The 27,516-nt window shown below is 44.3% G+C and overlaps 1 protein-coding gene across 1 annotated transcript in view; it reads left to right on the top strand.

The window, feature by feature from the left end:
* Positions 1-27,516, top strand: part of ASB18 (ankyrin repeat and SOCS box containing 18) — a 68,204-nt gene that overhangs the window by 16,429 nt on the left and 24,259 nt on the right. Inside the window, exons 2-3 of the mRNA XM_030803046.1 lie at positions 6,845-6,967; positions 10,230-10,497. Coding sequence (XP_030658906.1) covers positions 6,845-6,967; positions 10,230-10,497 — 391 coding nt within the window. The remainder of the gene's footprint in view (positions 1-6,844; positions 6,968-10,229; positions 10,498-27,516) is intronic.

Here is a 27,516-nt window from a genome sequence, read left to right as displayed (position 1 = left end):
GGCTCCAGGCATCGTGTTTAAATTTTAAAGTTCCTCAGGTGATTCATTTTTGCAGCCAAGGTTTGAACCACTGCTGTTGAGGCATCATGTGTATTATTTCTCCAGTTTGCATTATTTAGCCAGAGTTTCCTAAAGAAAGACTCACACTGTTTCCATCTTTTCCAAGAGGCTGTCATGAAACTGGCATTGCAGGTTGTTGCCTACACCCCCTTCTCATATTTATGATAACCTGTCACAAAAGGAAATTCTAGTCCACCCCGACATGTTCCTAGTGACTCATGGAGCTCCAGGTGACTCCACTCCATTCTCTAAATACTCCCAAACAATCTTTTTCATAATCCGTGTAGGGACGTTGCCCAGGTCTAATGTCAACATCACGACTCTGAGGAATCCGAAGTCTCTTTCAATTCGAAAACTAAACCTCTAGGCTTCTGGTCCTTCTTTTGTTTTACCACAATTCCTCAAAGACTTTGACAATTGTTCAGCAACTTCATACACAAATTCACTCTTGAAAGAAGTTGAATTTGTGTATGTACTAAGTTGGCAGAGAAGGTAAAACCTGAGTTGTATCTTGAGGCTATGTATTGGCTTTGACTAAGCTGAGAAGGGTGAGGACCAAGAAAATAATGAGATTAAAATGACTTGACCCAAGCAAGCTATAGATAATGTGAAGGCAGCAGGCAACAAAGAGAACAGTCAAGAGCACTGGGTCAGAAAACAGTGTTATTCATGTAACTGCAGGGCATCGTTCAGCTGCTGGGAAAGAAACATAAAGAACTTCTGTCTTCTGGAGTCCTCCGCTCCTTGCTTTCTCCTGTTTGATCCTTGCAGGCAGGGGTATTGTTAGGTTTTTTGCCTCCAAACCCTCAAACCTGGAGACTCACCTTAAAACATAATAAAGATTACATAAATGCTTATTGAATGAATGAATGAATGAATGAGTTGGTTTTCAGGTTTGTTTATTTGTTTTAATGCAATCATCAACATGTGGCTATTCTTGATCTTTAAAAAAAAAAAAAAAATCTCTCTGCCATGCTTATGAAGTAATCTGCATGTCCTACTTATGAACTAATGCTATCTACCATGAGCTATTTTTAACGCTGTCACCAAAAAAAAAAAAAAGAGTCTGTTTCTTGACTATTATGCCTCACCTACTGAAATCAAGCTTGGATACTTAGGAAGCTGTTGACAAATAACACTGGAAAGCTAAATTTAGCGTCTGGTGCAGTGTGGAATGGCTTTTATCCCTGGACTTACCTCCAATGTCCCACCCCTTTTAAAAATAACCAACGACAAGCTATATCAGGCATCAGAGAGTTCGTTAAAGTGAAACACAGTTGGATCAGATTATAGCTGTGCATAAGTAAGTCCTTCAGAAATTTATCCAATCACAAACAATCAGTCTGAGAAAAAAGAAAATGGCAAAATATCTACGCTTAGAGAAAGGAAAGACCCAAAGAGCTTCATGTTGCTGGGAAAATGAATAGTGTAAATGAAGGGGGAAGGAGATGAAACCGAAGCTCATCATGTTGTTCTGGTGGACATTTGAGAAGGGAAGTGGTCTCCACTGTGTTACTGTTGGTCATTGTATGCATGCAAATGCATTTGATCTCCGATGAAGGCTCTAAGTTGCTTACAAACATGGTCTATTTCTTCTTTACTGATGCATTTTCCAATGCACCAGCAGGGTCCTAGGCACACAGTGGGCTCTTTGAAAACAAAATATCTGCTGTTCCCATTGATGACCTTGATGCTGCTTTTGCTGCTGATGATGTGGATAAGGAAGGTGAATTTTAAAAACATGTGAAACAAAGTTTTAAAGAGTTCTCAGGGGGCATACAATAGCCAAGGTCTTCTTTTTTTTTTTTTTTTTTCTTGAGATGGAGTCTTGCTCTGTCACCCAAGCTGCAATGCGGTGGCGTGATCTCAGCCCACTGCCTCCCAGGTTCAAGCAGCAATTCTTCTGTTCAGCCTCCCTAGAAGCTGGAATTACAGGCATGTGCCACCACACCAGGCTAATTTTTGTGTTTTTAGTACAGATGGGGTTTCACCATGTTGGCCAGGCTGGTCTTGAACTGCTGACCTCAAGTGATCCACCCACCTAGGCCTCCCAAAGTGCTGGGATCATAGGCATGAGCTACTGTGCCAGGCCAGGTCTTCTTACAAAACCTGGTAAGGATCCCTACATGTGGGGGAAGGTGGGCTGTGCTGCGAAGCCCACAGATCTGAGGTAGGTCCCCACACTGAGCACCTGAGACCTGCCCTAGGCCAGCCGAGCGTCCACGTTATGGTGTTCTTCCCTAAGGGCAAAGGCAACAGATGGCCAAGAATAAGAGCAAGAACCACTGAGGAGTTTTCATGTTGAGCAAATTTCAAAGAGTCCAGTCCATTCGTTCTCTCCACTATTGGCATTGAAGACCTTGTGTGTGTGGAACACCATGCGGGGCATGGAGAACTTCCCAGAGAGGAAGCAGCAGCCCCCACCATCCTCCAAAAAGCTCATGGTGAAGTGGGACACAGACAAGGAACCAGCAGTAATAGTAGAGTGCCCAGTGCCACAGTCAGGGTGCAAGGACAGACATCAGGACTGGTCTTGGAGGTCAAGGGAGGCTAGCTGTGTTGGAGGATGAGCGAGGCTGGCCAGGTAAGGAGGGGAAAATAAGGACTGCAGGCAGAAGGAACAGCCTGCACAGACACCCGGAGAGATGAAGGCACTATCTGGGGACTGCAGATCTCGATGCTAAGGTGTGGCATGCTCCAGGGACAACAGTGAGGGCAAGGTAGGAAGCCCTTGTACTCATGGGAAGTTGCTTGGGCACTGGCTATGTCAGGATTGAGAAATCTTGAGAAAGATAACTGAATCTGTGAGTCCCAGTTTCCTCACCTGCAAATGACATCAAGGGTATCGACCTGCAGGGATGCACCTGACACAGAGTCACTAGCAGTGGGTGTCCAGGGAGCAGCAGCCCCCGAGGGCAGCTAGCCCTGACCCCACAAGAGCTAAGCCCAATGGGCCCTTCTGCAGCCCCAGAGCTGAGTCTTTGCCCAGAGGTCAGACAAACATGGTAAAAAATAAACCTATGGCCCCCGTGGCAACCAACTTGGGTCATGGCCCTGTCTCCCCCCACACCCAGCTGAGGTTGACTCTCACCTGTGTGAGCCCCTCAGCTTTCACGGCACAGCCTCTGTCCCTATCCCCCTGCATCATAGACAGCCAAACGTAGCCTCGTCCCTCCCCACCCAGCGCCCCTGCAGCCCTCCCCTGTAGAAGAGAGGTGGGTTTTATCATTTGGGTGAACCTCCAGGCCTTGGGTCAGTCTGTGCACATAAACTCATGCCTGTAACAAGGGTCAGAACAAGGGTTCTACAACAAGGGTCAAAACACATCTATATCGAACCATAAATGTGTTCGATTTCTACTCCACCCTTTGCTGCAACCTCTTATAAGGAAAATCAAAGGTCTCCCTTTGCTGAGCACTCCTTAGTTATAGAAGATCTTGGTGATAGGGGCAACCCAAAGGCCAGGTTACTCTTCCAAATAAAGAGCCCACACAGAAAGCCTGCTCTGGTTGGACACTCAGAGGTCGGGGGGCACTTAACAAGGGGTAGGGGGAGTAACAGGGCAGCCTTTGTGTGCAGAGAAGACTGAGAGAGAAGAAACTGGCATAAGAGGAGGCTTAGGAAGCTCGACTGTGACCAAGGATGCACAGCCCAGTGAGCTCTATTCCTTGATTTCACATCTTTTTTCCTGTTGCTTCTCTGCAGTTGCTTCCTGGTTGCAACACCATATGGGGATGGGATCCCATGGGTCCCCAGGTCTAACACTGGCCGTGAGCAAATGGGGGCTTATGCTATGCCCGCCTCCCTGGGCGAGGGTCTGCTTAGCCCTCCTGGGCACACACCCCACTGCTCTTCTCTCTGCTCATCCAGCCAAAGCCCTCTTGACCCTTTCACCTCCCTCCAGCCTCTGCTCATATAATTTGTATCGTAACTCCTGTGCACAGGCCAAAGAATTCTGTAGCTCACCATCATTGGCCCATTACAACTTCCTGGTGGGGAAAAACAAGAATGGTTGAAAGAAAGAAAGAAAAACAGGCCAGGCACGGTGGCTCACACCTGTAATCCCAGCACTTTGGGAGGCCGAAGTTGGCAGATCACCTGAGTTCAGGAGTTTGAGACCAGCCTAGCCAACAAGGTGAAACCCTGTCTCTACTAAAAATTTAAAAATTAGCTGGGTGTGGTGGTGAGAATCTGTAATCTCAGCTACTCAGGAGGCTGAAGCAAAAGAATCACTTGAACCCTGGGGGCAGAGGTTGCAGTGAGCAGAGATCACACCACTGCACTCCAGCCTGGGTGACAGAGCAAGACCGCCTCAAAAAAAAGGAAGGAAGGAATTCCATATTATTTATGTTACAACAAAAAAAGAGCTTATTTAATTTTTTGACAATAAAATAAAGCCCTGAACCAAACCTTAGTACATAACTCATAAGTTACTAATCAAGAACTGTTACCATCATTTGAAAAAAAAATGTGGCATTTCTCATCTTCAGCAAGGGACGCACATTTGGGGATCAGTTCTCTGTCCCTGGAAGAAACTCACAGGTACCAGGGCCCCAGATCATGTCTTTGGGAATGCTGCATCTGTCCTATGGAGGCTCCTAACACCCAGGGACACTTATCTGGAAACTGATCATTTGCAGTGTCCAGCGGGGCCTCCTTCACACATCCTCAGGGTGGCCACAACCCTTGGAACACACATCTGCTCATCACTGGTCATGGCAACAGAGAACATGGATGGGGAAAAAAAAGCAAAAAGACACCCTTCAAACAGAGAAAGAGAAGCCTCATTTATTTCAGGTAGTAATTTTTTTTTTTTTTTTTGAGATGGAGTCTCGCCCTGTTGCCCAGGCTGGAGTGCAGTGGCATGAACTCGGCTCACTGCAAGCTCCACCTCCCAGGTTCATGCCATTCTCTCACCTAAGCCTCCTGAGTAGCTGGGACTACAGTCACCCACCACCACACCCGGCTAATTTTTTTGTATTTTTAGTAGAGATGGGGTTTCACCGTGTCAGCCAGGATGATCTTGATCTCCTGATCTCGTGATCCGCCCGCCTTGGGCTCCCAAAGTGCTGGGATTACAGGCGTGAGCCACTGCGCCCAGCCCTTTTTTTTTTTTTTTTTTCTTTTTTTTGAGACAGGGTCTCACTCCACTGCCCAGGCTGGAGTACAGTGGCACCATCATGGCTCCTTATAGCCTCGACTTCCCAAGCTCTAGTGATCCTCCTCACCTTAGCCTCCCAAATAGCTGGGACCACAGGTGCATATCACCATGCCCAGCTAATTGTGTGTGTGTGTGTGTGTGTGTGTGTGTGTGTGTGTGTGTGTGTGTGTGTAGAGATGGGGGACCCTTGCTATCTTGCCTGGTCTCAAACTCCTGGACTCAATAAGTCCTCCCACCTCGACCTCCCAAAGTGCTGGGATTGGCCGGCACAGTGGCTCATGCCTATAATCTCAGCACTTTGGGAGACTGAGGTGGGCGGATCACTTGAGATCAAGAGTTCAAGACCAGCCTGGCCAACATGGTGAAACCCCATCTCTACAAAAAATAATTAAAAAAAAAATTAGCAGGGCATGGTGATATGCACATGCCTGTAATCTCAGCTACACAGGAGGCTGAAGTAGGAGAATCACTTGAACCCAGGAGGTGGAGGCTGCAGTGAGTATCATGAAATAATATTCTTCTTTTGATTTTTCCCAACTATTTATAAATGTACACACAATTCATAACATCCAAACCACACAAGAGCTGGGAGTGGAGAACGCCAACTAGTGACAGCAGACAGACCCTTTCAGCCCTATCACCCTGAGAGTAGGTCCTGCTACCTGGCACTGCCTTCGCTTGGAGAGAGACTAAATCCTGGGCAGCCAAGAGGCCTCTCTGGAAAGTGGCTCCTGACAGTGCTGGCCCAGTTCTGAGTAGGTCCTACCTGATGCAACTGGAAGCCAGCAGAGTGGCGTGGGGGACAGAGGATGGACTTTGAGACAGACGCACATGGGTTCCAATCACAGCGCAGCCGCTAACTTGCCAAGCGGCCATGGCCATGCTATTTCCTTCATGTGGTTGTTATTGGGAGTAAAGAAATAAATATGGTAATACTTAAAAAGCAACTGGTGTACATCAGGTGCTTCATAAATACTTGTTTCTTTCCTCTGAGCTTAAGACTTTTATTTCCAGATTCTAAATATAGTACTTTAAAAAATAAATCTGAGAGGATATTACTTATTTGCTAAGTATTCTGGTCACCAAAGTCATTTTTGTAAGTGAGTCACTTACTCCACATAAACAGGTAAATTCAATGCTATTTAAGACTGGGGAATCATCTGCCCAACAGCAGGATAAATGAGTCCATCACAATTAAATGTGTGCTGGGAGTCTGCCCTCGTTGCACGAAGAGCTGCTTTGGAGCTATCCAGATGTGTCTGTCTCCAGAGTTAGCATCTATATCATCACAAAGGGGGTGGCTGAGTACTGCGGCATCCTGGTGCTCACATGCCCCTGGTCATATCAAGTAACCATTGTCACATCGGAGCCCACAGGAGTTATAAATACACCACCATCGAGCCCCAACTGGATGACAATTGAGTAATGACAATAGAAATAGCTCACACTCCATAAGACCATCTTTCCCGTTCCTGAAGAACTCTTCTGAAATCGACAGCATTGCAATGGAGAGACGGCCAGGGCCAGTGAGAGGAAAACTTCAAATATTTCAAAAGACAGAGAAGGAGCCTCAGGCTAGAGCAGGGTCGCCGGTGCAGGAGTACCACACTGCCCTGGTCGCAGGGGACCTGGACCATCTGAAGCCCCTCATGGACCATTTCTTCCAGGATGCCAACATGTTGTTTGAGATCAATAAGGATGAGATGGAATGGCAAGTGAAAACTCCAGCCACATTTGGACTATCAGGTACCCTTGTTCTTTAAAGCTCAGTCATTTATTTTTAAGGGGCTACTAATACTCTCCGGGAATGTAAGGCTCCCGTGTGTAGACTGGGCACAGTGGCACTGGGTTTAACGTGCACAAGAAAAGGACATCTGATGAAGTTTGCTCGCAGTAAAGTGTAGGTTTTAGGTGATGGCCTGTAAGAGATCCAACCGGAAAGGCAAAGCAGCGATTGGTGGGAATGCCTATCCGATGACGCTGGGTGTGCCTCTTGTCTTTGCAAAGGAGCACTGGTTTGGGTGCGGAGCTGCCTGTGCCTGTGCCTGCATCTGGCAGCCAGGGAGGTGGGCGCTGAAGAAGGAAAGTCTCTCCTTCAATTGTGCCAGGAGCAGCCTCTGGCACACAGCCCTGGGTGAGGTCCTTCTATGAATCTGCAAATGCCACAGCTACAGCAGTGGCACAGCCAGTATCAGTAGAGGCAGGACCCCAGGGCTCTCTGTAGATCCTCCTCCTGGAATCTAGGGAATCCCAAGAATGGGGAAGGAAAGGGAAGAAACCAGAGGTCCTGACTTCATACATGTCTGCAGGTGCTCTTGCGGCCTGAACATGGTCACTGTGCGCTGGGCAGACAAGCAGACCTCCCAAGTGGAGAGAGGTCCCCTCCTCCCCCTGCCCACTCAGGATGTGCAGACACTTGCTGACCACCATGTTGCATCCGGGGCTTTCTTGGCTGGCACCCTGCTTTGGGCACCCCACCCGCCACCGGCTCAGATGCAACATATTTACCAAGAAGTTTCATGCATTGGAATCTACAGCAGCTCTGCCAGACCATGGGATTTGAGAATCTGAGGTCAGTGGCCGGTGGCCAGTGTCCCATGTCCCTGACTCTTAAGCTCTGGCAGGCAAAGAATGCGGAAGGTTGGCTTCCAAAGAACCAACACAGTTCTGTTTATACCTCACACGGGGAGAAGAGAATAAACTCAAAACCCTGTCAGAGGGCCGAGCAGCTCCTGCCAACCAGTGAGGCGGTGGGGGCTGTGGGAAAGGCAAATGGCAGCTCCTGTTGGGGCTGAATGTCCCAGCAGAGCCCTTCTGGGCCTCCTCTCCCCCACTTATCCCAGACCAAAAATACCAACTGCAGCCCCGGACATACACACACACACACACACACACACACACACACACACACACACACAAATGTCACAATTTCAAATAGATAGTCATGTTCACCCATCATTTGCACATTCTGTATCCAAAATCAGTTTCCTCTTTCCTTCCCGAATCTTCCCACCCCTAAGTTCTGCTGCTGTCCTGTGGTACACCTGGACGACGGGATGCTGGAGCATGCCCACAGCAAAGGGATGTGGGCTGGTACTGAGGAAACTGCAGCCCGGACAGTGAGTAGTGGCCCGAGGCCTCCACGCAGGCTGGGAAGAGAGGGAGGCAAGCTCAGGCTGCCTGGATTCCAGGCTCCTTCAGCACAGCCACCTGACTGCCCTGCAGCAGATCCAGCAACAGAAACGAGCAGACCCTGTTTGAAAACAGCGGCCCCATGTGCTCTCCCATGAAAAGACTTCCCAGTGGCCAATTCCAGCTCCCCTGGTGGGGAAGGGATTGGTCTGAGTACACAAAGCAGGTCCCCAGTGGCCACCACCTCGGTGCCCCTCCGTGATGGAATGCCAGCCCATCCAGCCCGCAGTCATAGAGAGCACTGACATGGGGGAGCTGATGCTTAGAGGGACACGCAACACGCAGAGAAGCCTTAATTCATGTCCCTCCTGGTGGCAGAACTGGGACCAGAGGGTGGGAGTTACAGAAAGCTGATTCAGGCTTCCTGACTGCATCGCCAAGGACCTGGAGATGGTGCTGGCCCACGCTATGGCTGAGCTAGATCCCCACCTACGGCCTCTTCCCATCAGTCCCTGAGAAGACTCAGGAATCCAGGGTGGGTTTACTGAGCTGCTAGGGTAGGGTGGGGCTGGGTTGGGGATTTAGCATTCCCCAGAGAAGGTAGTAAGTAGTTTTCATCTCTCAGAAAAACGAATCGAATGAAAAAACTAAGAGCTGGCACCTGCAGGAATGTGGGTTATTGTTATCATGGGGATAACAATGTAGATAGACTACATCCATCACCCCCTCCAGATCCGACCTGGTGTTCACTGGGAAGGGCAGCTCAAACCCATGCAGGTCCACGTCCCCGGGGCCTCTGGCCACCACCGTTCCACACCAGTCCCACAGGCCCCCCTTCCCCCACTGAGTGCGCAACAAGCTCCAGGCTGGGCCTTGGGGACTCAGGGCAGCTGGAACTCGGCACCACATGCAGGTAGGTAGTTAATGAATGGGTTTTCAAGGCTGCTCAGCATGGGTCCTGGGAAGGAGGTGGCCTGTGAAAAGGGTCTCCTCTGCGGCTCATTACAGCCACAGTATCGATTCTTCCATCATTATCAGAAGGCCTTCCTGCCATGTGAAATCCTGCCCCTTGATGTGTATTCACCAGGGACTACGTCCCCCGTTTCCACGAGCGCTCCTGGCCGCTAACAACCTTCCACAGGCTTTTTGAAAGTGCCAAAGTTTTCAGAGAAGTAAAAATGTATAGCACCTGCTCCATTCATCCCTCAAGAAAGAGCAACACTACACACACACACACACACACACCCAAAAAGCGCAAAGAAACAAACCAGGATTGTGCTGAATGTGGACCGCCACATCAAAGTGTGCTTCTAAAAACTCAGCCACTTGCAAGAGAGCTAAACTTTCTCTGAGTCCTTTTCTTGAACAACCTTGGTGATGTGTGGGTCAGTTTGTTTTGTCTGTTGTCTCTTCTTAATGATAAAGGGACAAGTTTGGAGCTCAGCTAAGGGAGTGCTGGATTCGGGAAAATTCCACAACCCACTTTACTCTTTCAAGCTGCCCTAACTCAGGGCCTGGAACACGTGAATTCCTCACTTAAATTCGCCTACCGTGCACCCTGCTTGGACAGCTTTTAACTGACCCCATTTCCCAGTCACCCCCGTATTTGGCAAAATCCTCTTGCTTCTCACTACCTGGCGCCCCATCTCTCTGGATCGGTTTTAGCCTTCAATCTCTCCTTTGTATTTCTTCCTCTGTCTACGCCTGTCTCTTCCCAGTGTGTCTCTGATTGTATCCTCTTCTCCCTACATGCCTACCTGGTACCCACCTTTAAGAGATGGCTTCACTCTCTTTCCGCCTTAAGGAACACCGCCCACCACCACCACCACCACAACTAACCTCGCCCTGACCTTACATCCCACCTCCCTCCCCGCAGGCCTCTGGACCCTGGAGTACAAGCGCGAGCTCACCACGCCCCTGTGCATCGCCGCGGCCCACGGCCACACCGCCTGCGTGCGACACCTGCTCGGCCGCGGCGCAGACCCCGACGCCAGCCCCGGCGGCCGCGGCGCCCTGCACGAGGCCTGCCTCGGGGGCCACACGGCCTGCGTCCGCCTGCTGCTGCAGCATCGCGCCGACCCCAACTTGCTCAGCGCCGAGGGCCTGGCGCCTCTGCACTTCTGCCGCACGGCCGCCTCGCTCGGGTAAGGACCTCGGGTCAGGCCCGCGGCGCCCGCCCCGCCCCAAGACCAAACGCCGCCCCCCCGCCACCACGAGACCCTCCCCCCCACGACCCCGACCCCGCCTCCGCCTCCGTCCCAGCCCTCGCCTCTGGACCCAGACCCTGCACCCTTGACTCTGCACACTGGATCCCCAGCCCCGCATCCGCCCCGTCCCTACCCCGGCCCCTGCCTCGGGACCCAGATCCAAGACCCCTGACCCGGGACCCCAGACCTGGCACCTCCCGACCCTCGCCCCGCGCCCCGGCCCCCGCGGGTTTAATTAGCGCTTGATTGCGAGCGCGCGCGGGAGGCGCCACGCCGAGGTAATGAGCGCGGTGATCACGGCCCAGCCGCCGGCGCCGGGGATGCTAAAAGGCCACTGGCGGGGTTGGAGGCTGAAAAATTAGGGTTTTTAATGATAATTTTATGCAGAATAATTGTCACAGTGTGATATAAATGGTTAGCTCCTCGGGCGGGGCTTCCAGACCCGCTCGGAAGCGGAGCTGTGCGGACCTCTAGTGAGGCCCAGCGGCCGCGCAGCCAGTTCGCGCCCGGGCGCGGGGCCTGGGGGTCCCGCAGCCCCCGTCCCTAGAGAGCACCCTCCCAGCGGGTGCTCCGGGTCTCGGAGAGGCAGCGGGGCCACGTGTCTTTGCACAGGACTCGTGTGGGATTTCTTGGCTTGCCTTGTGTCATCTTGACATTTCTGTTGGTCAAAATGCTCCAGCCCCTGCCCTTGGAGTTGTCATTGCATGGCCTTCTGTCTCTGTGGGAAGATTAAGGAAAGTCGCCCACGTTTAGTGCTGGGAACCCGCGCGGCTCTCAGAAACCGCATCGCCCTTGCTGCTTCTCCACCGACTGTCAAAGCTGCCTGGTTGTCCTGCCCAGCAGGGGCAGCAACGCAGGCAGGCGGGACTGCTGGGCATTCAGGGACTCAGGCAGGGGACCCACCTAAGAAAGGTCACTTGAGTTCAGAGGGGGGACTCAGAGGGCCACGTGGACCCCCGCCAGTCTTGAGAATGAGGAAGGAAACAAGGTTCTAGCAACGCTCTTTAAAAGCAGCTTTACCGAGGTGTGATTGACATTCAGCAAGCGGCACGTGTTTAAGGCGTACAATTTGGTAAATTCTGCAGACTTATACACTCGTGCAACACCCCACAGTCCATGGAGGGCAGATATTTATCATTCCCCCTGTGGCCTCACGGTGCCTACGGTTCTCCCTCCCACTGGCCCCTTCTTCATTCTCCATCCCTAGCATATGCTTTCTATTACTTGGCTTAGTCTGAATTTTCTAGAATTTTGTATAAATGGAATCTGCAGTCTTTTATCTGGCTTCTCTCACTCGACATAATTATTTTAAGATTCATCTATGTTGCTGTGTGTATCCGTAGTTCATTCCTTTTATTCCTGGGTAGCGGTCCGTGGTATGGATGAACCACAGTATGTTATGTTCATCCATTCAGATGTTGGGAGACATTTGATTGTCTCCAGTCTGGTGGGTCTTTTACAAACAAAGTTATCATGCACATTTGTGTGCCAGCCTTTGAATGGGCATATGCTTTTATGTATTTTGAATAAATACCTAGGATTGGAATGGCTAGGTCACATGGTATGATTAAGAACATAACTGTTAGGCTAGGTGCGGTGGCTCATGGTGGTAATTCCAGCACTTTGGGAGGCCGAGACAGGCAGATCACTTGAGTCCAGGAGTTCAAGACCAGCCTGGGCAACACGGCAAAACCCCATCTCTACAAAAAATACAAAAATTAGCCAGGCATGTTGGCATGCACCTGTAATCCCAGCTACTCAGGGGGCTGAGGTGGGAGGATCGCTTGAGCACACGAGTAAGCCATGTTCACACCACTGCACTCCAGTCTGGGTGACAGAGTTGAGACCCTGTCTCAAATAATAATAATAATAACTAATAAATGGCCCAACTAGTTTCGAAAGTTGTACCATTTTACATCCGCACCAGCGATGTCTGCATGTTCCAGTTGCTTCACAGCCTCACCAATACATGGTACGGTCAGGCCTTAATTATACACATTCTAATAGGTGTGTACACATATCTTGTTATAGTTTCGATTTTCATTTCCCTGGTAACTAGCGATGTTGAGCATTGTTTCATGAACTTACTTGCCATCCACGTACAGTCATTTGTCACTTAACGATGGGGATACATTCTCAGAAATGTGTTGTTTCATCATTGTGTGAACATCATAGATTATATTTACACAAACCAGGATGGCATAGCCTACTGCCCACCTAGGCTATATGATTAAGCCTCTGGCTCCCAGGCTACAAACCTGGACAGCATGCTACTGGACTGAATACTGTGGGGAATTGTAACACAATGGGAAGTATTTGCGTATCTAAACAAAGAAAAGGTACAGTATAATCTTATGGGACCCCTATTGTATATGTGGTCTCTTGTTGACCAAAACCATTGTTATAAGGTACATGACTATATCTTCTTTGGTAAAGTGTCGGTTCAAATCTTTTGCCCATTTTTAAAATTGGGTTGGTTATTTTCTTATTTAAGTTTGAGGTTTCTTGGGATATTCTAGATATGAATCTCTTGTGAGATATGTGATTGGTAAGTATTACCTGCCAGTCTCTGGCTTAGATTTTATTCTCTTAGCAATGTCTTTTGAAGAACAGAAGTTCTTAATTTTTATGGAGTCCAGTTTATCCATTTTTTCTCTTTTAAGGATTATGTTGGGTTATGGTATCTAAAAAAAAAATTTGCCTAACCCAAGGTCATACAGATTTTCTCTTACATTTTCTTCTAGAAATGTCATAACTTTACATTTTACATTTAAGTCTGTGATCCATTTTGAGTTCATTTCTGAATATGATAAGTAGGGATTGAAGCTTTTTTTTTTTATTATTTTTGCATGTGGATATCTGACAGTTCCAGCACTGTTAGTCAAAAATAAGTATTTGTGTATCTAAACCCTTCCTTTCTCCACCAAACGGTCTTTGCACCTTTGTCAAAAATGAATGGACTATATATGCATGAGTTTATTTCTGAGCTCTCTTGTCAAGCATGTGAAAAACAGGGCAAGGTCTGACTGGTTCACCTGGTGAAGACGTGAGGAGCCACTTTATTACATAAAGAGCGAAAGGAAGAGTAGCCAGTGGTGTTGGCTCCTCACGATCTTTATCCCACACACCAAAAAGGGTAACACCTAGACAAAAGGGGCTGGATGATATCAATGAAAGTTGAAGAATACCCCATTTCTGAGCAGCCATGCCTAGATCAGAGCTGAGAGGTTCATAGCCTGTATCTCTATTCTGAAGGGGCTGAAGCAGGAAGCTCCCTGCCTCCTCAGGATCCAGAAGGCATTGGGAAACCATCTTACAGCAGCCTCCTAGGGTACATAGCCAGGCGAGGGGGCAAGGGTCTTATAGCAACTCCTTACAAGCTTCCAACCCAGGAGTATCCAGGTATTCTACCAAGACGTAGATTCAGTAGTGGTTCCAGTTTTGCTTTGTGGCCTATGTGGATATGTGCAGGGTCACCAGGGTGGTATGGCAGAGCCATCCCCCTTCATCTCTAGTCTGTTTCATTGCTCTATTTGCCTATTTTAACACCAATACCATACTGTCTTGAATATTGTAACTTTATAATAAATTTTGAAGTCAGGTAGTATAAGTTTTCAAGCATTGTTCTTCTTTCTTGAAGTTGTTTTGGCTATCCTAGCTCCTTCGCATTTCCAGATGAATTTTAGATTCAGTTCATCCATTTCTATAACATAGCTTCCTGGGTTATGTTGTCCAAATCTATAAATCAATTTGGAGAAAAATGAAAATAAAAATATTGAGGCTTTCAAATCATGCACACAATATACTCCTTCATTTATTTATTTCTTCCTTAATTTTTCTCAGCTGTGTTTGATAGTTTTTAAGGAACAAGATTTGCATATATTTTGTAAGCTTTATCCCTAATTATTTGATTTTTTGATGCTGTTGTCAACTGTATATTTAAATTTCCATTTCTGATTGTATGTAGCTAATATATGAAATTTATAATGATTTATTTTTGTATATTGACCTTGTGTCCTATAACCCTTCTAAACTCACTGTTCTAGTAGAATTCCATAGGATTTCTTGTAAGCAATCATGTCATCTACAAATAAATACAATTTTACTTCTTCTACAATCTAGATGCCTTTTATTACTTTTCCTTATTTTATTGCACTGGCTAGAACCTCCAGTGCAATGTTGAATAAAAGTGGTGAGAGCAGATAATTTTTCTTGTTCCTGATCCTAAGGAAAGCATTAATTCACCACTAAGTATGATATTAGCTGTAAAATTTTGCAGATTCCTTTTTTCAGAGATAGAGAACTCCCTTCCGTTTCTAGTTTGCTGACAGTTTGTATTATGAATTAATATTGAATTTTCTCAAGTGCTTTTTCTACATATATAGAGATAATCATATGGTGTAAGTTTTGCCTGTTATAATAATTTATATTGATTAATTTTCAAATGTTAAACCAACCTTGCATTCCTGGGATAAACCACACTTGATCAAGAGGAGTTATCCTTTTTTATATATTATTGGGTTTGGTTTGCTGGAAAAAATATTTAGTATCTGCATCTATGTTCACGAAAGATATTGGTCTGTAGTTTTATTTTCTTGTAATATCTTTGTCTGGTTTTGGTATCAGAGTAATGCTGGTCTCAAAAATAATTTGAGAAAAAATAATTTGAGAAGTATGCTCTTCTCTTCTATTTCCTGGAAGACCTTGTGTAAAATTATGTCTTCCTTAAGTGTTGGGTAGAATTCATTAGTAAAGCTATCTGGATATGTCTTTTTGTAATAAGGTTTTTAACTATGAATTTAATTTCTTTACTAGCTATAGGGTTACTCAGATTATTTCTTTTTATATTTTTGAGTGAGCTTTAATGCTTTAATAGTTTGTATTTTCTAAGAGACTGACCTCTTTCAGCTAAGTTGTTTAACTTATTGCCATAAAGTTGTTCCTTATTGTCCTTTTAAGAGCTGTAGATTCTATAGTGACATCACCTCTCTCATTCATGATACTAGAATTTGTCTTCTTTTCCCCCAATAAGTCTTGCTTTTTGTTTCATTGTTTTTCTCTATTGTTTTTCTATTTCACTGATTTCCACTATACTCTCTATTATTCTTTCTTTGCTCACATTGAGTTTCATTGGCTCTTCTTTTCTAGCTTCTTAAGGTGGAAGCTAATGTCATTGAGTCAGGAACTTTCATGTTTTCTAATATAGACTTTTAGTGCTATACATATCTCACTACATACTATTTTACCTGAATCCCACAAATTTTAATATGTGTGTTTTTACTTTCAATCAGTTTTAAATACTTTCTAATTTTCTTTTTTTTTTTTTTGAATCATGGGTTATATAGAAGTATGTTATTGAGTTTCCAAATATGTGGGGATTTTCCAGATAGCTTATGATTTCTAATTTAATTCCATTATGGCTAGAAAATTTACTTTGTATGGCTTTACTCCTTTTTAAATTTACTGAGAATTGTTTTATGATCCAAGATATGCTATACCTTGATAAATGTTTCATGTATACTAGAAAAGAATGTATATTCTGCAGTAGTTCAATGGAGTATTCTATAAATGTAAATTAAATCAAATTGCCTAACCATGTTGTTTAATATTTCTATATCCTTGCTGATTTTCATCGGACTTGTTTTACAAGTTATTGAAAGAAGAGTGTCGAACTCTCTAAGTATAACTGTGGATTTGTCTGTTTCTCTTTGCAGTTCTGTCAGTTTTTGTTTCAAGTAATTTGAAGCTCTATTATTAGGTAAATAAATGCTTAGCATTATTCTGTCCTTTTGAAGAACTGACCTTTTTATCATTATGAAATTATTTATCTTTAGTAATAGTCTTTGGTCTAGGCCAGGTGCAGTGGATCACACCAGTAATCCCAGCACTTTGGGAGGCCAAGGTTGGAGGATTGCTTGCGGCCAGGAGTTTGAGACCAGCCTGAGCAACATAGCGAGAACCCTTAGCCAGGGGTGATGATAATAAAAATGTATTTCTCACAGTCCTGGAGGCTGGGAAGTCCAAGATCAAGTTGCCAGCAGATTCACTGTCTGGTGAGGGCCTGTTCTCTGCTTCCAAGATGGCACTGTGTTGCTTCCAAGATGGCATTATGTTGCTGCATTGTCACATGGCAGAGGAGCAGAAAAAATGGAAAAGGCAAATTTAATCCCTCAAGCCCTTTTATAAGGGCACTAATCCCATCTATGAGGGCCTAATCACTTACTAATGATCGACCTCTTAATACTATTACATTGGGAATTAAGTTTCAACATGAATTTTGGAGGGACACAAACATTTCAACCATAGCACTTGTCATGTGGACCTCTCTAACATGAAACTTGCTTCATCAAAGTATGCAAGCTAGAAGACAATAGAGACAATCTGCTTGCAAGATGGAAGTTACAATCCTCTGTAATTTATTCACCAAAACAACCTCTTGTCACCTTTGCAATAGTCCATTGGTTAGCAGCAAATCAAAGGTTCTGCCCACGTTCAAGGTGAGGAGAGAAGAGCATGGATACCAGAAGATAGACTTCAGTGAGGGACCATGCTAGAGACTGCCTACCATACCATCCTTTCATTTTTTAACTTACCTGTGTCTTTATTTTTTAAGTGGGTTTCTTGTAGTAGTCAGATTATAATTGAGTCTTGCTTTTTTTAATCCAATCTGACAGTCTTTGTTTTTTAATTGGATGTAGATCATTCAGATTTAATGTAATTTTGATATGGTTAGGTTCAAAGCAAATGTCTATTTCTTTTCTATTTGGTTCATCTATTTATTTGGTTCTCTTTATCTTCTTTTCTACCTTCTATTCTGAACATTTTTAATGATTTCATTTTATCTCCTTTTTTGGCTTACTAGATATAACTTTTTGTTGTGTTAAGTGATTTCTTTCCAGTTTATAGTATACATCTTTACTTTATACACTCTACCGTCAGGTACTACTATTCTACTTCATGTGTAGTATAAAAACTATATGGCAGTATACTTCCATTTCTCTCCTCCTGGCCTTTGTGCTATTATTGGTAATAGACATTTTACTTCTACATATAAGTCCTGCAACACATTTTTATTATTTTTGTTTAAACAGAGAATTTTCTTTTAAATATATTGAAGTAATAAGAAATAAGTGTTTATGTTTATGCATATAGTTACCATTTCCACTTCCCTTCATTTATTTGTGTAGCTCCATGATTCCTTCTAGTATCATTTTCCTTCTGCTTGAAGGGCTTTCTTTATCATATCTTGCACTGTATGTCTACTGGTAATGGGTCCTTTCAGTATTTGTATGTCTGAAAACGTCTTTATTTCACCTGAGTATTTGAAAGGTATTTTTGCTGGGTAGAGCATTATGAGCTGACAGTTTGGTTTTTTATTTTCTTCTTATTTTTTCTGCACTTTAGACCCATAACTCTACTGTCTTCTAACTTGGATTTTTTAAAATGAGAAATCTGCTATCCCCTTTTTATTTTTGTTCTTTTATAGCTAATAAATATCCTTTTATCTGGCTTTAAGATTTTCTCTAATCACTGGTTTTAAGCAATTTGGTTATGAGGTGATTTGATGTAGTTTTCTTTATGTTTCTTTTTATTATTATTATTATTAAATGGTGTCTCACTCTGTTGCCCAGGCTGGAGTGCAGTAGCATGATATCAGCTCACTGAAACCTCTGATGATTCTCCTGCCTCAGCCTCCCAGATAGCTGGGATTACAGGTGCATGACACCACACCAACTAATTTTTGTATTTTTAGTACAGCCAGGGTTTCACCATGTTGGCCAGGTTAGTCTTGAACCCCTGACCTCAGGTGATCCACCCACCTTGGCCTCTCAAAGTGCTGGGATTAGAGGTGTGGGCCAACATGCCAGGCCAGTTTTCTTTATGTTTCTTATGCTTGGGATTCATTGAGTATCTTGGATCTGTGGGTTTATATGTTTTCATCCAATTTGGAAATATTTTGGCAATTATTTCTTCACATTTTTTTCTATACAACCAGTACTCTCCTTCAGGGACTCCAATTACACATATACTATGCCACTTAAAATTGTTCCACAGTTCACTGATGCTCTGTTCATTTTGCTCAGCCTCTCTCTCTCTCTCTCTGATTGATTGATTGATTGATCTTCTCTTCTGAAATACCTGATCTGCCATGAACCTTATCCACTATATTTTTATCTCCAACACTGTAGTTTCAATTTCAGAATTCTAATCTTAGGACTTATTATTTCTGTATTTTACTTAACATGGTCAGTCTTTCCTCTAGCTTCTCAAACAGATGGAATATAGTTATAACAACTGTTTTAATGGCCCTGCCTACTAATTCTATCACCTGTGTCATTTCTGTGTCACTTACTTATTGTAGAGTTGGGGTCTTGTTTTCCTGCCCAGGATGGTCTCAAACTCCTAGTTTCAAATGATTCTCCTGCCTCAGCCTCCCAAAGTGTGGGATTACAGGCATAAGCCATTGCTCCCAGCCTCTGGGTCACTTTTGATTTTTTTGTTTTTTCTCTATATTTCATTGGGTGTTTGATATTTTTGTATTCCTGTCAATATTCTTGATCTCTGCTCTGGAATGTAGTTACTTGGAAATAGTTTGATCCTTTTGGGTCTTGCTTTTAAGCTTTATTAGTCAGAAGTCAATCGGTGGTTAGTCTAATTTTTTTTTTCTGCTACTGAGACAACTCTTCTTGGTACTCTCTCCATACCTAATTATTTATAAGGTTTCACACTTTGGTTGCTGAGAACAGCCACTATTCCTGAACCTGTGTATGTGATGAGCACTGCACCGTTTCTGTCCTAGAAACTTTCTGGTAGAAATCCACCAGCCCACACTCTCAACCTCTATGCACACAAAATATTTGACATATTTCAGTCGGTTCTAATCCTTCCTTTCAGATGGCTCTTTCCACAGCTTGGGTAGTTTCCTCATGCCCACACACTAATTGGTATTGAGCTGAACAATCAAGGGGGCCCTCTGCAAAGTTCTTTCTGTGTGAAGCCTTCTCCTCTCCAGCACTGTACCCTACAAACTCCAGCTGTCCTGGTATCCCTGGACTTCCAGTGCCGTCTCCTCCACTCAGAGAGCTCACCAGGCTCTGCTGGGGTCCCCTTCATAGAACCCTCAGCCTGAGAGCCCAGAGGCCCTTTGGGAGGTTGAGAAATCCAATGTTGCCAATCATATTGGGGAGTAAGTTCCAACCTTGTGACACATTTCTGTCCTTGGCTGCAGGCATTCTCCACTTTCCACCAGGAGGTTTTCTTTCCAATTATTCATTAGACATGGATTAATTTCTACGTTGCATTCACTTCCAATTTTTGTTCTTGACTCATCTGATAGATGGTTTGCTGGGATGTAAAAAGGTGTCATCTTGTGAAAAAATTATAGAAATTCCATTTATTTTGAAATGCACAGCTCCAAGGTCAACCGATATTGACTCCATTCCTGCAAGCATTCAATCACCAGTTATGGAACCCTGTAAGGGGCTGAGGCTGGGCTGCATTAGACATAGTCCCTGCCCTCAAATGCTTGCAGTTTCAGGGAAGAGGAAGGTAATGATATGGCAATGTGTCAAACATTAGACCAGAAATATGTCAAATATATTGTATGCATGGAGGTTGAGAATGGGATGCTGGTGGATTTCTACCAGAAAGTTTCTAAGACAGAAAGAAGCATCAGCTTCATTAAAGGACATAAGCCAACCAAATCAATTGCAAAAGTCTTTCTACATACTAAGAAAAGAGGCAAAATTATTCAATTGTGTATTGATTGCATTAAAGTTTGATCACATTTTCATACTATACAATTTTATATCTACACATAGATATTTTACCACATTTGAGGCCCAGGTTGAATTCTAATTCCAACACTTACTAGCTGTGCAACACTGGACAAGTTATTTAATTTTTCTGTGTCTCTGTGTTCTCACTTGCAAAATAGGGATGATAATTGAGCCTACTACATAGGATGGTTATGAGAATTAAATGAATTACTGTAGCTGATTTGCTTAGAAGAGCACCTAGCGCATAGTAAGAATTACGCAGGTGCTGACTGCAATTGTTGGGGCCTCATGTCTAATCACTGCATTTCTTTTATGGGAATTGAAACTATATTTTACTATTCCAAATTCATTTGGGGGCTGGATGTTTCTTTCCTTTATCTCCATAGTTGTTGGTCATTTATGATTTACTTGCTATAATGTCTTTAGTCAAGAACATAACTCCCCATTATAACATGTTCCTATGGAAAATATAACCCATTTGATGATATTCCAAGTCAGGGTATTCATCATTCCTCCCTCCCTGCCTTGGCAAAATGCATGGCTATATTTATTAGTCTCTTGTTCAAAATTAAGTTCTTTAAATGCAACATAGTATCCTGCATTGGATCCTAAAACTGAACATGAACATTAGTGGGAAACATGGTAAAATCCAAATAAAGTCAACAGTTTGGTTAATAGTCTTGTACCATTGTTAATTTCTTAGCTTTGACAAATATACCATAATAATATTAGATATTAACTAATATTTAGATATTAGGGGAAGCTGGGTGAAGGGTATTCAGAAACTCTATGCTATCTTTGCAACTCCTCTGAAAATCTAAAATAATTTTAAAATAAAAAGGTTTTTAAAAATCAAGTCTGCTTTATACCTTGGGCCCCAACTCCTCTGCCACTTTAAAGGATCAGAAAAATATTGCTTCTTACTAAGAAATGAGAATGCAGCACCCAATCATAGCACAAAATAAACACAAAATGCTGTGAATCATTACAACACTGCTGAAGAGAAGCCAACAAGCTTACATTTTGACACCGTAAGGAGCTGAGGCCATATGCAGACCACCAGAGCTACTCAGCTTACATACTGAACAACAGAATCTAATATCCTGGCTTCCGTTGGTTTTACAAAAATCATACAGGCCCAGGCCATTGCTTAATAAGGACTTTTTAAATGTCTTTTTATTAAAGTGGGGATTTAAAAAATCTCTCTTCTTCCATCTTCCTCTTCTTCCTCCTCTTTCTTCTTTCTTGTTCCATTTTCTCTTCCCTGTGTTGCTCTATGGGAATCTTTCCCTTTGACTGTTTAATTTGACACTCTTGACTTATTTAAATCCGGATTATTGGGGGAAAGTTTAAGATAAGTGATGAATAAACCAGCATTTCAGGCAGAACTCTGTAACAGCTGACTTAGAATCCCTTCAATATCAACGATGATAATGGAATATGCTGGCAGGTCCCATTGAACACCTCTACAATAATACAGCCAACTACCTTGAAGGATAAAAAGTTAATAGATGTCGAAAGGGCCTGAGGTTTTGACCATGGCTTTTCAGCTCTAAAGAGTCCCCCTAAAGTCATACTCTGAGGAGGTCTGGCTTCGGGTAGTATAAACATTATCACTTTGACAAGAAAGAGCTACTTTCTCTGCACTCTTTTTAAACACAGTAGATTTTAGGTCATCCTTAATTTTTTTACCTCACAGTAGAGAGGGGGTCGCTGACCTACATACAGAGCCATTCCATTTTCTGACTCTTGATGACAATGGTCTCCACACCTAGGGACCCCGTTCTGCTCCATCCCCTTTTAGTTGGCAATTCGCCATGGGCACAGGACTTTAAAACCTTTGAGTCTCTGAGTTCCTGGGATTAAAAAAAAATTACCTGTGCTTCCTCCTAACCAGCAAGCTTCAGAATTCAGAATTCAACACACTGAAAGGGATATCAGAGCTTTAATCTAGGAGACTTTTGAAGAGATTTTCCCAAAAAGAAAAGTTACAGTAAAGTTACTGTGTTCACATTAGTAGCCTGCATGCCAGCCTCGCCCTATTTATTATCAGATTCCTCTCCATGACCTTTTTTTTATTCGAGATAATTAAAATAAGAAAAGAATGTGTTGGCACCCTATTCTTTTTCTTGTCTATAGCTGTCTTGATTTAAACAAAAGTGAGGATGACTTGCTTTCCTCATGTAACTTATTAATGAAAAGCATGCAAGTTTACTTTTTTGTCCCAGGTGTGCTAATTCAACTGAATGAAAAATAATTCATGTGGGCACAGTAGCTCCTGCCTATAATCCCATCATTTTAGGAGGCCAAGGCTAGAGGATTGCTTGAGCCCAGGACTTTGAGACCAGCCTGGGCAACATAGTGAGACCCCATCTCTGCAAAAATTAGCAAGGCATGGTGGCACACAACTGTAGTCTCAGCTACTTGGGAGGCTGAGTCTGGAGGATCACTTGAGCCCAGGAAGTCGAGGCTACAGTGAGTCATGATCACGTCACTGCACTCCAACCTGATTGACAGAGTGACTCTGTCTTAAAAAAAAAAAAATTAAATTAAATTAAAAATGATTCATCAGCTGGAGTTGGATCCATAAAAGCAGCTAATTATCTTATGGGTGGGGGAACCCAGTAGTCTCCACCTAAGAACAGGAAGTTCACCTGCCTGAGATGCCAGGCTCACAGGCATTGATACATAATCCAGAAAACAATACATTCTTTCCACATCCCAGGTGAGTGACTGATTGGTTATTCAAGTAGAGAGGAGAAGAACATGGTCTTGTTCAATAGGATTTTAAGGCATCTTGAGGAATACTGAAGAATAAGATGTCAGAGAGAGGCAGCCCCCAATAGATGATTTAATGTTTGCAGAATGTCACACATTCCTGAGCATTTGCAAATGTCTTATTTCCTCTGACCCTCTCAGGTCTGCAAGGCATGGTACACAGATTAGAAAACCGAGGCTCAGAGAGAGTCTGTGTTATGCCAGTAAGGTGGCATGGAATGGAAATCAGCAGAGCCAGGACCCAAAGCCAAAGATTGTGAGAACAATGCTAAAAGGTTTCCTCTCCTTTGTTAACCAAAGTTTTTTTTTTTCCCAAAAACTGTCTATAAATCAGGAAGTAGCTCCACTTATCTCTGGCCACCTCCCTCCAAACATGCTCTGTTAAAAGTGTGTCCCCTTCCCTTCCCCTCAATGGCATCCCAGGCACATTCTTCAGCTTTCTAGTCACTTGGCAAGTCCCATGTTAATACCCAAAAGCCAGTCCAGGCCAAATCAAAACTTTACACTCTGGGCAAAAGCCTCAATCAGATACTTTATGAACAACATACAAACGGCCAATAAGCAAATGAAAAGCTGCTCAACATCATTAATCACCAAAGAAATGCAAATGAAACCACAAAGAAATATTCACCATTTCACATGCATTAGAATGGCTAAAAAAAAAAAAACCTGACAACACCAAATGTTGACAAGATGAGGGAGCAACTAGAACTTTCATACATAGTTTTGGGTGGGTAAAATGATATCCCTTTGGAAAACTGTTTGGCAGTTTCTTACAAAGTTAAATACATACCTACCAGTAATTCCATTTTTAGTTGTTTACCTAAGAAAAATGGGAACATATGTCCCCAGAAGACGTATACAAAAACGTTCATAGAAGCTTTATTCATAATAGTCAAAAAATAGAAACATGCAAATGTCCATCAATATCAATGGGAAAATGGCTTAAAATTGTGGTATATCCATATAATTGAGTATGACTCAGCAATTTAAAAAAAGAATGAATTTCTCCATTCAGGCAACAATATGGATCAATGTGAACAGCATGATGCTGAGCAAAAGAGGCCAGATACAAAAAAGTGGAAAATTTTAGAAAATGCAAAACTAACCCACTGTGAGAAAAATCAGCACAGTGGTTGCCTATAGGGGTTATGACTGACTGGTGGTAAACACAAGAGAAATTCCTGGCAAAATGGAAATATTCTACATCTTCATTGAGGTATTGGTTACATAGGTATATTCCTTTGTTGAAATTCATTCAATTGTGCTCTTAAGACCTATGCACTTCTGTGTGTGTACCTCACAGAAGTTATTGTATTAAAATACATATACATACCTACATGCATGCAATGTTTCTTTCATCCAGTTTAAAGCTCCCCCCACCTCACCCCTATCCCTAAGAAGCCAGTAGAGTCTTTTCTTTTCCATTTCCTCCTTTTCTTTCCTCTCACTCTGATGCTACTGGGTCTTCCTCTTCATCTAGCATATTGGGACCAGAGGATGAGGGAGAGAAAGAAAAGTTATGCATGCCTTACAGAGGAAGGGACACCAATGAAGCTTCCAGAAAGTCAGATGCTGCTTAGTGGGCATGTGAGGTGTATTAGGCCATTCTTGCAGTGCTATAAAGAGATACTTGAGACTGGGAAAGTTGTAAGAAAAAAAGCTTAATTGGCTCACAGTTCTGCAGGCTGTACAGGAAGCATAATGCTGGGATCTACTTCTGGGGAGGCCTCAGGAAGCTTTTTACTCATGGCAGAAGGCAAACGGCAAGCAGGCACACCACATAGTGAAAGCAGGAACAGGGATGGGAGGTGCCACACCCCTTTTTTTGGAGACGGAGTCTCGCTCTGTCACCCAGGCTGGAGTGCCGTGGCCATCTCGGCTCACTGCAACCTCCACCTCCAGGGCTCAAGTGATTCTCCTGCCTCAGCTTCCCAAGTAGCTGGGACTACAGGTGTGTGCCACCACACCCATCTAATTTTTGTATTTTTAGTAGAGATAGGGTTTCACCATGTTAGCCAGGCTGGTCTCAAACTCCTGACCTCAGGTGATCCACACACCTCAGCCTCCCAAAGTATTGGGATTACAGGCGTGAGCCACCACATCTGGCTGCCACACACTTTTAAACAGCCAGATCACCCATGAACTCACTATCATGAGGAAAGCACCAAGGGGATGGTGCTAAACCATTCGTGAGACCTACCCCCATGATGCAACCACCTCCCACCAGGCCCCACCCCGCCCCCAACATTGGGGATTACATTTCAACATGAGATTTTGGCAGCCATAAATATCCAAACTATATCATGGGGCAAACAGTGGAGCTGACTTTACAAATCTTGTTCACTAAATCATTTTTCAGTTTGCCAAGGTTCCACTTACAATGGGGAGAAAATTTACCCAAAACATCATCATCCACTGCAATCATCCCACACTTCAGAAAAACATAAGATGGTTGGCAGCCATTGCTCCAAGGGAAACCATGATGATAGAAATGGCCAACCAGTTTCCTTCTCAGTCGCCCTCCTACCCTGAAAGATTTGTCTATTCACATCAGCCATTTCAATTGTAAACATTTATGCCTGATAGTCTCATAGCTTAGCATCCTGGGAGAGAGGGAGAGAGAAGAAAATACAGAACAGAAAGGGGGTGGATGGAAGATCCCCAAAGGAAAGCCTCAGCAGAAGGTCCAGGGAAATAAAGTGGAACTGCTCCTCCATCAAAGTCGTGGAGCCATGGCTTCCCCGTCCTTCATCGGAGTCATCTGGGGCATACAGCCACAGGAGGGAACCTTCCCGCAGCAGCTTCATTAGAAAGCACGGCTCTGTTTTCCTCCAAGGCTCTTCCCCAACCTTGCCCCCATAGGCTGGCACATGCCCAGCACACACCCTGGGACCCAGCCTTCAGCTGCAGCTACCCTTCCCCTGGGACATGTCTCTAGCCCATCTGCCTCCGTGTCATCTCTGAGGAGGAAAAGCAGCAGTAACAGTAATTCAACAAGATGAGCTCATAACACCCATTACCCACACTGAACACACTGTGTAGTGCCCAACCCCTTCTGTCTGTCAGAAGGGATTCCAGCAGCAGTCACGTAAGGAAAACAGGAGAGGGAGCTCAGGATTGCCCAAGGACTCTGGCGACTTCCGGAGACAGATGCTGTATTAGTCCGTTTTCACGCTGAGACTGGGCAATTTACAAAAGAAAGAGGTTTATTGGACTTACTGTTCCATGTGGCTGGGGAGGTGGAAGGTGAAAGGCACGTCTTCCACGGCAGCAGCAAGAGAGAGAATGAGAACCAAGCAAAAGGGGTTTCCCCTTATCAAACCATCAGATCTCATGAGACTTATTCACTACCAAGAGAACAGTATGAAGGAAACCGCCCCCATGATTCAATTACCTTCCACCAGGTCCCTCCCACAACACGTGGGAATTATGGGAGTGCAATTCAAGATGAGATTTGGGTGGGGACACAACCAAACCATATGAGATGTTTAACATTACCAACAAAATGTTCAGAAGCAATGTCCTTTTCCCCCCACACACACAAAAAAGGTGACATTTGAGTCTTGAATGCAGCCTTATTTTTAGCAGTTGTTTGTTGTTGTTGTTGTTGTTGTATTGCTCAGTCAGCATCATCTTTTGGTGGTTGTGGAGTCCTTGTATTCACCACTGGATAGTGGTGCCCAAACAGGGCACACTGACTGCAAGACCACCATCCTCTGCCAGGCCCTGCCCTTTAGACCACTGCTTAAACCTCAAAGATGAACTCCTCACCAAAAATGAGGGAGGATGCCATCTACTGTGCCAGGTATCTGGGAGGACTGGGTGAGAACCAGTTACTGTGCCACCCCGTAGAATGAGGTCCATGGGTCGCCTTGCCCTGCCTTCAATGTCCTGTCGGTGAGTCTGTCCAGGAATTCTTGTGGAGTGATAAGAAACACTTCTCCTTACCTCGAAAGGAGCATGGCACATGTTCTCTGCTTATTGAATGAATGCAAAGGTCAGTGATAACTTGTGGAAAATGCCTAGAACAGAACCTGCCTCAGAGAAGGTGCTTAACAAATAAAACCAGTGAGAAGGGGCAGTGGAGGGGTGTGTGACTGACAATTGGGAAGCCTCATGAAGCAACGAGACCTCTGCTTTGCCATTTCCTGCCTTATGCATGTCATTGGCCTTTTAAGCCTCAATTTCCCCAACTGTAAATTCCACCTACAATGCAAAGTTGTTGCAGGGACTAAAGATAAATAGTTGTTTAAAAAAAAAAAAAAAAGGCCAAGTACTAGGGAATCCAAAAGACCTTTCAGTTCAGAACCAGGAGGCAGAGAAGCAACATTTCCAGGGCTTTGAATAAAGAGGGTGATCAGGAGGCAGGGGAGATGAGAGAATGGAAGCCTGGACA

Source organism: Nomascus leucogenys, chromosome 22a (assembly GCF_006542625.1).
Source record: "Nomascus leucogenys isolate Asia chromosome 22a, Asia_NLE_v1, whole genome shotgun sequence".
Lineage (NCBI taxonomy): Eukaryota > Metazoa > Chordata > Mammalia > Primates > Hylobatidae > Nomascus > Nomascus leucogenys.
This window is presented reverse-complemented; position numbering and strand designations above follow the sequence as displayed.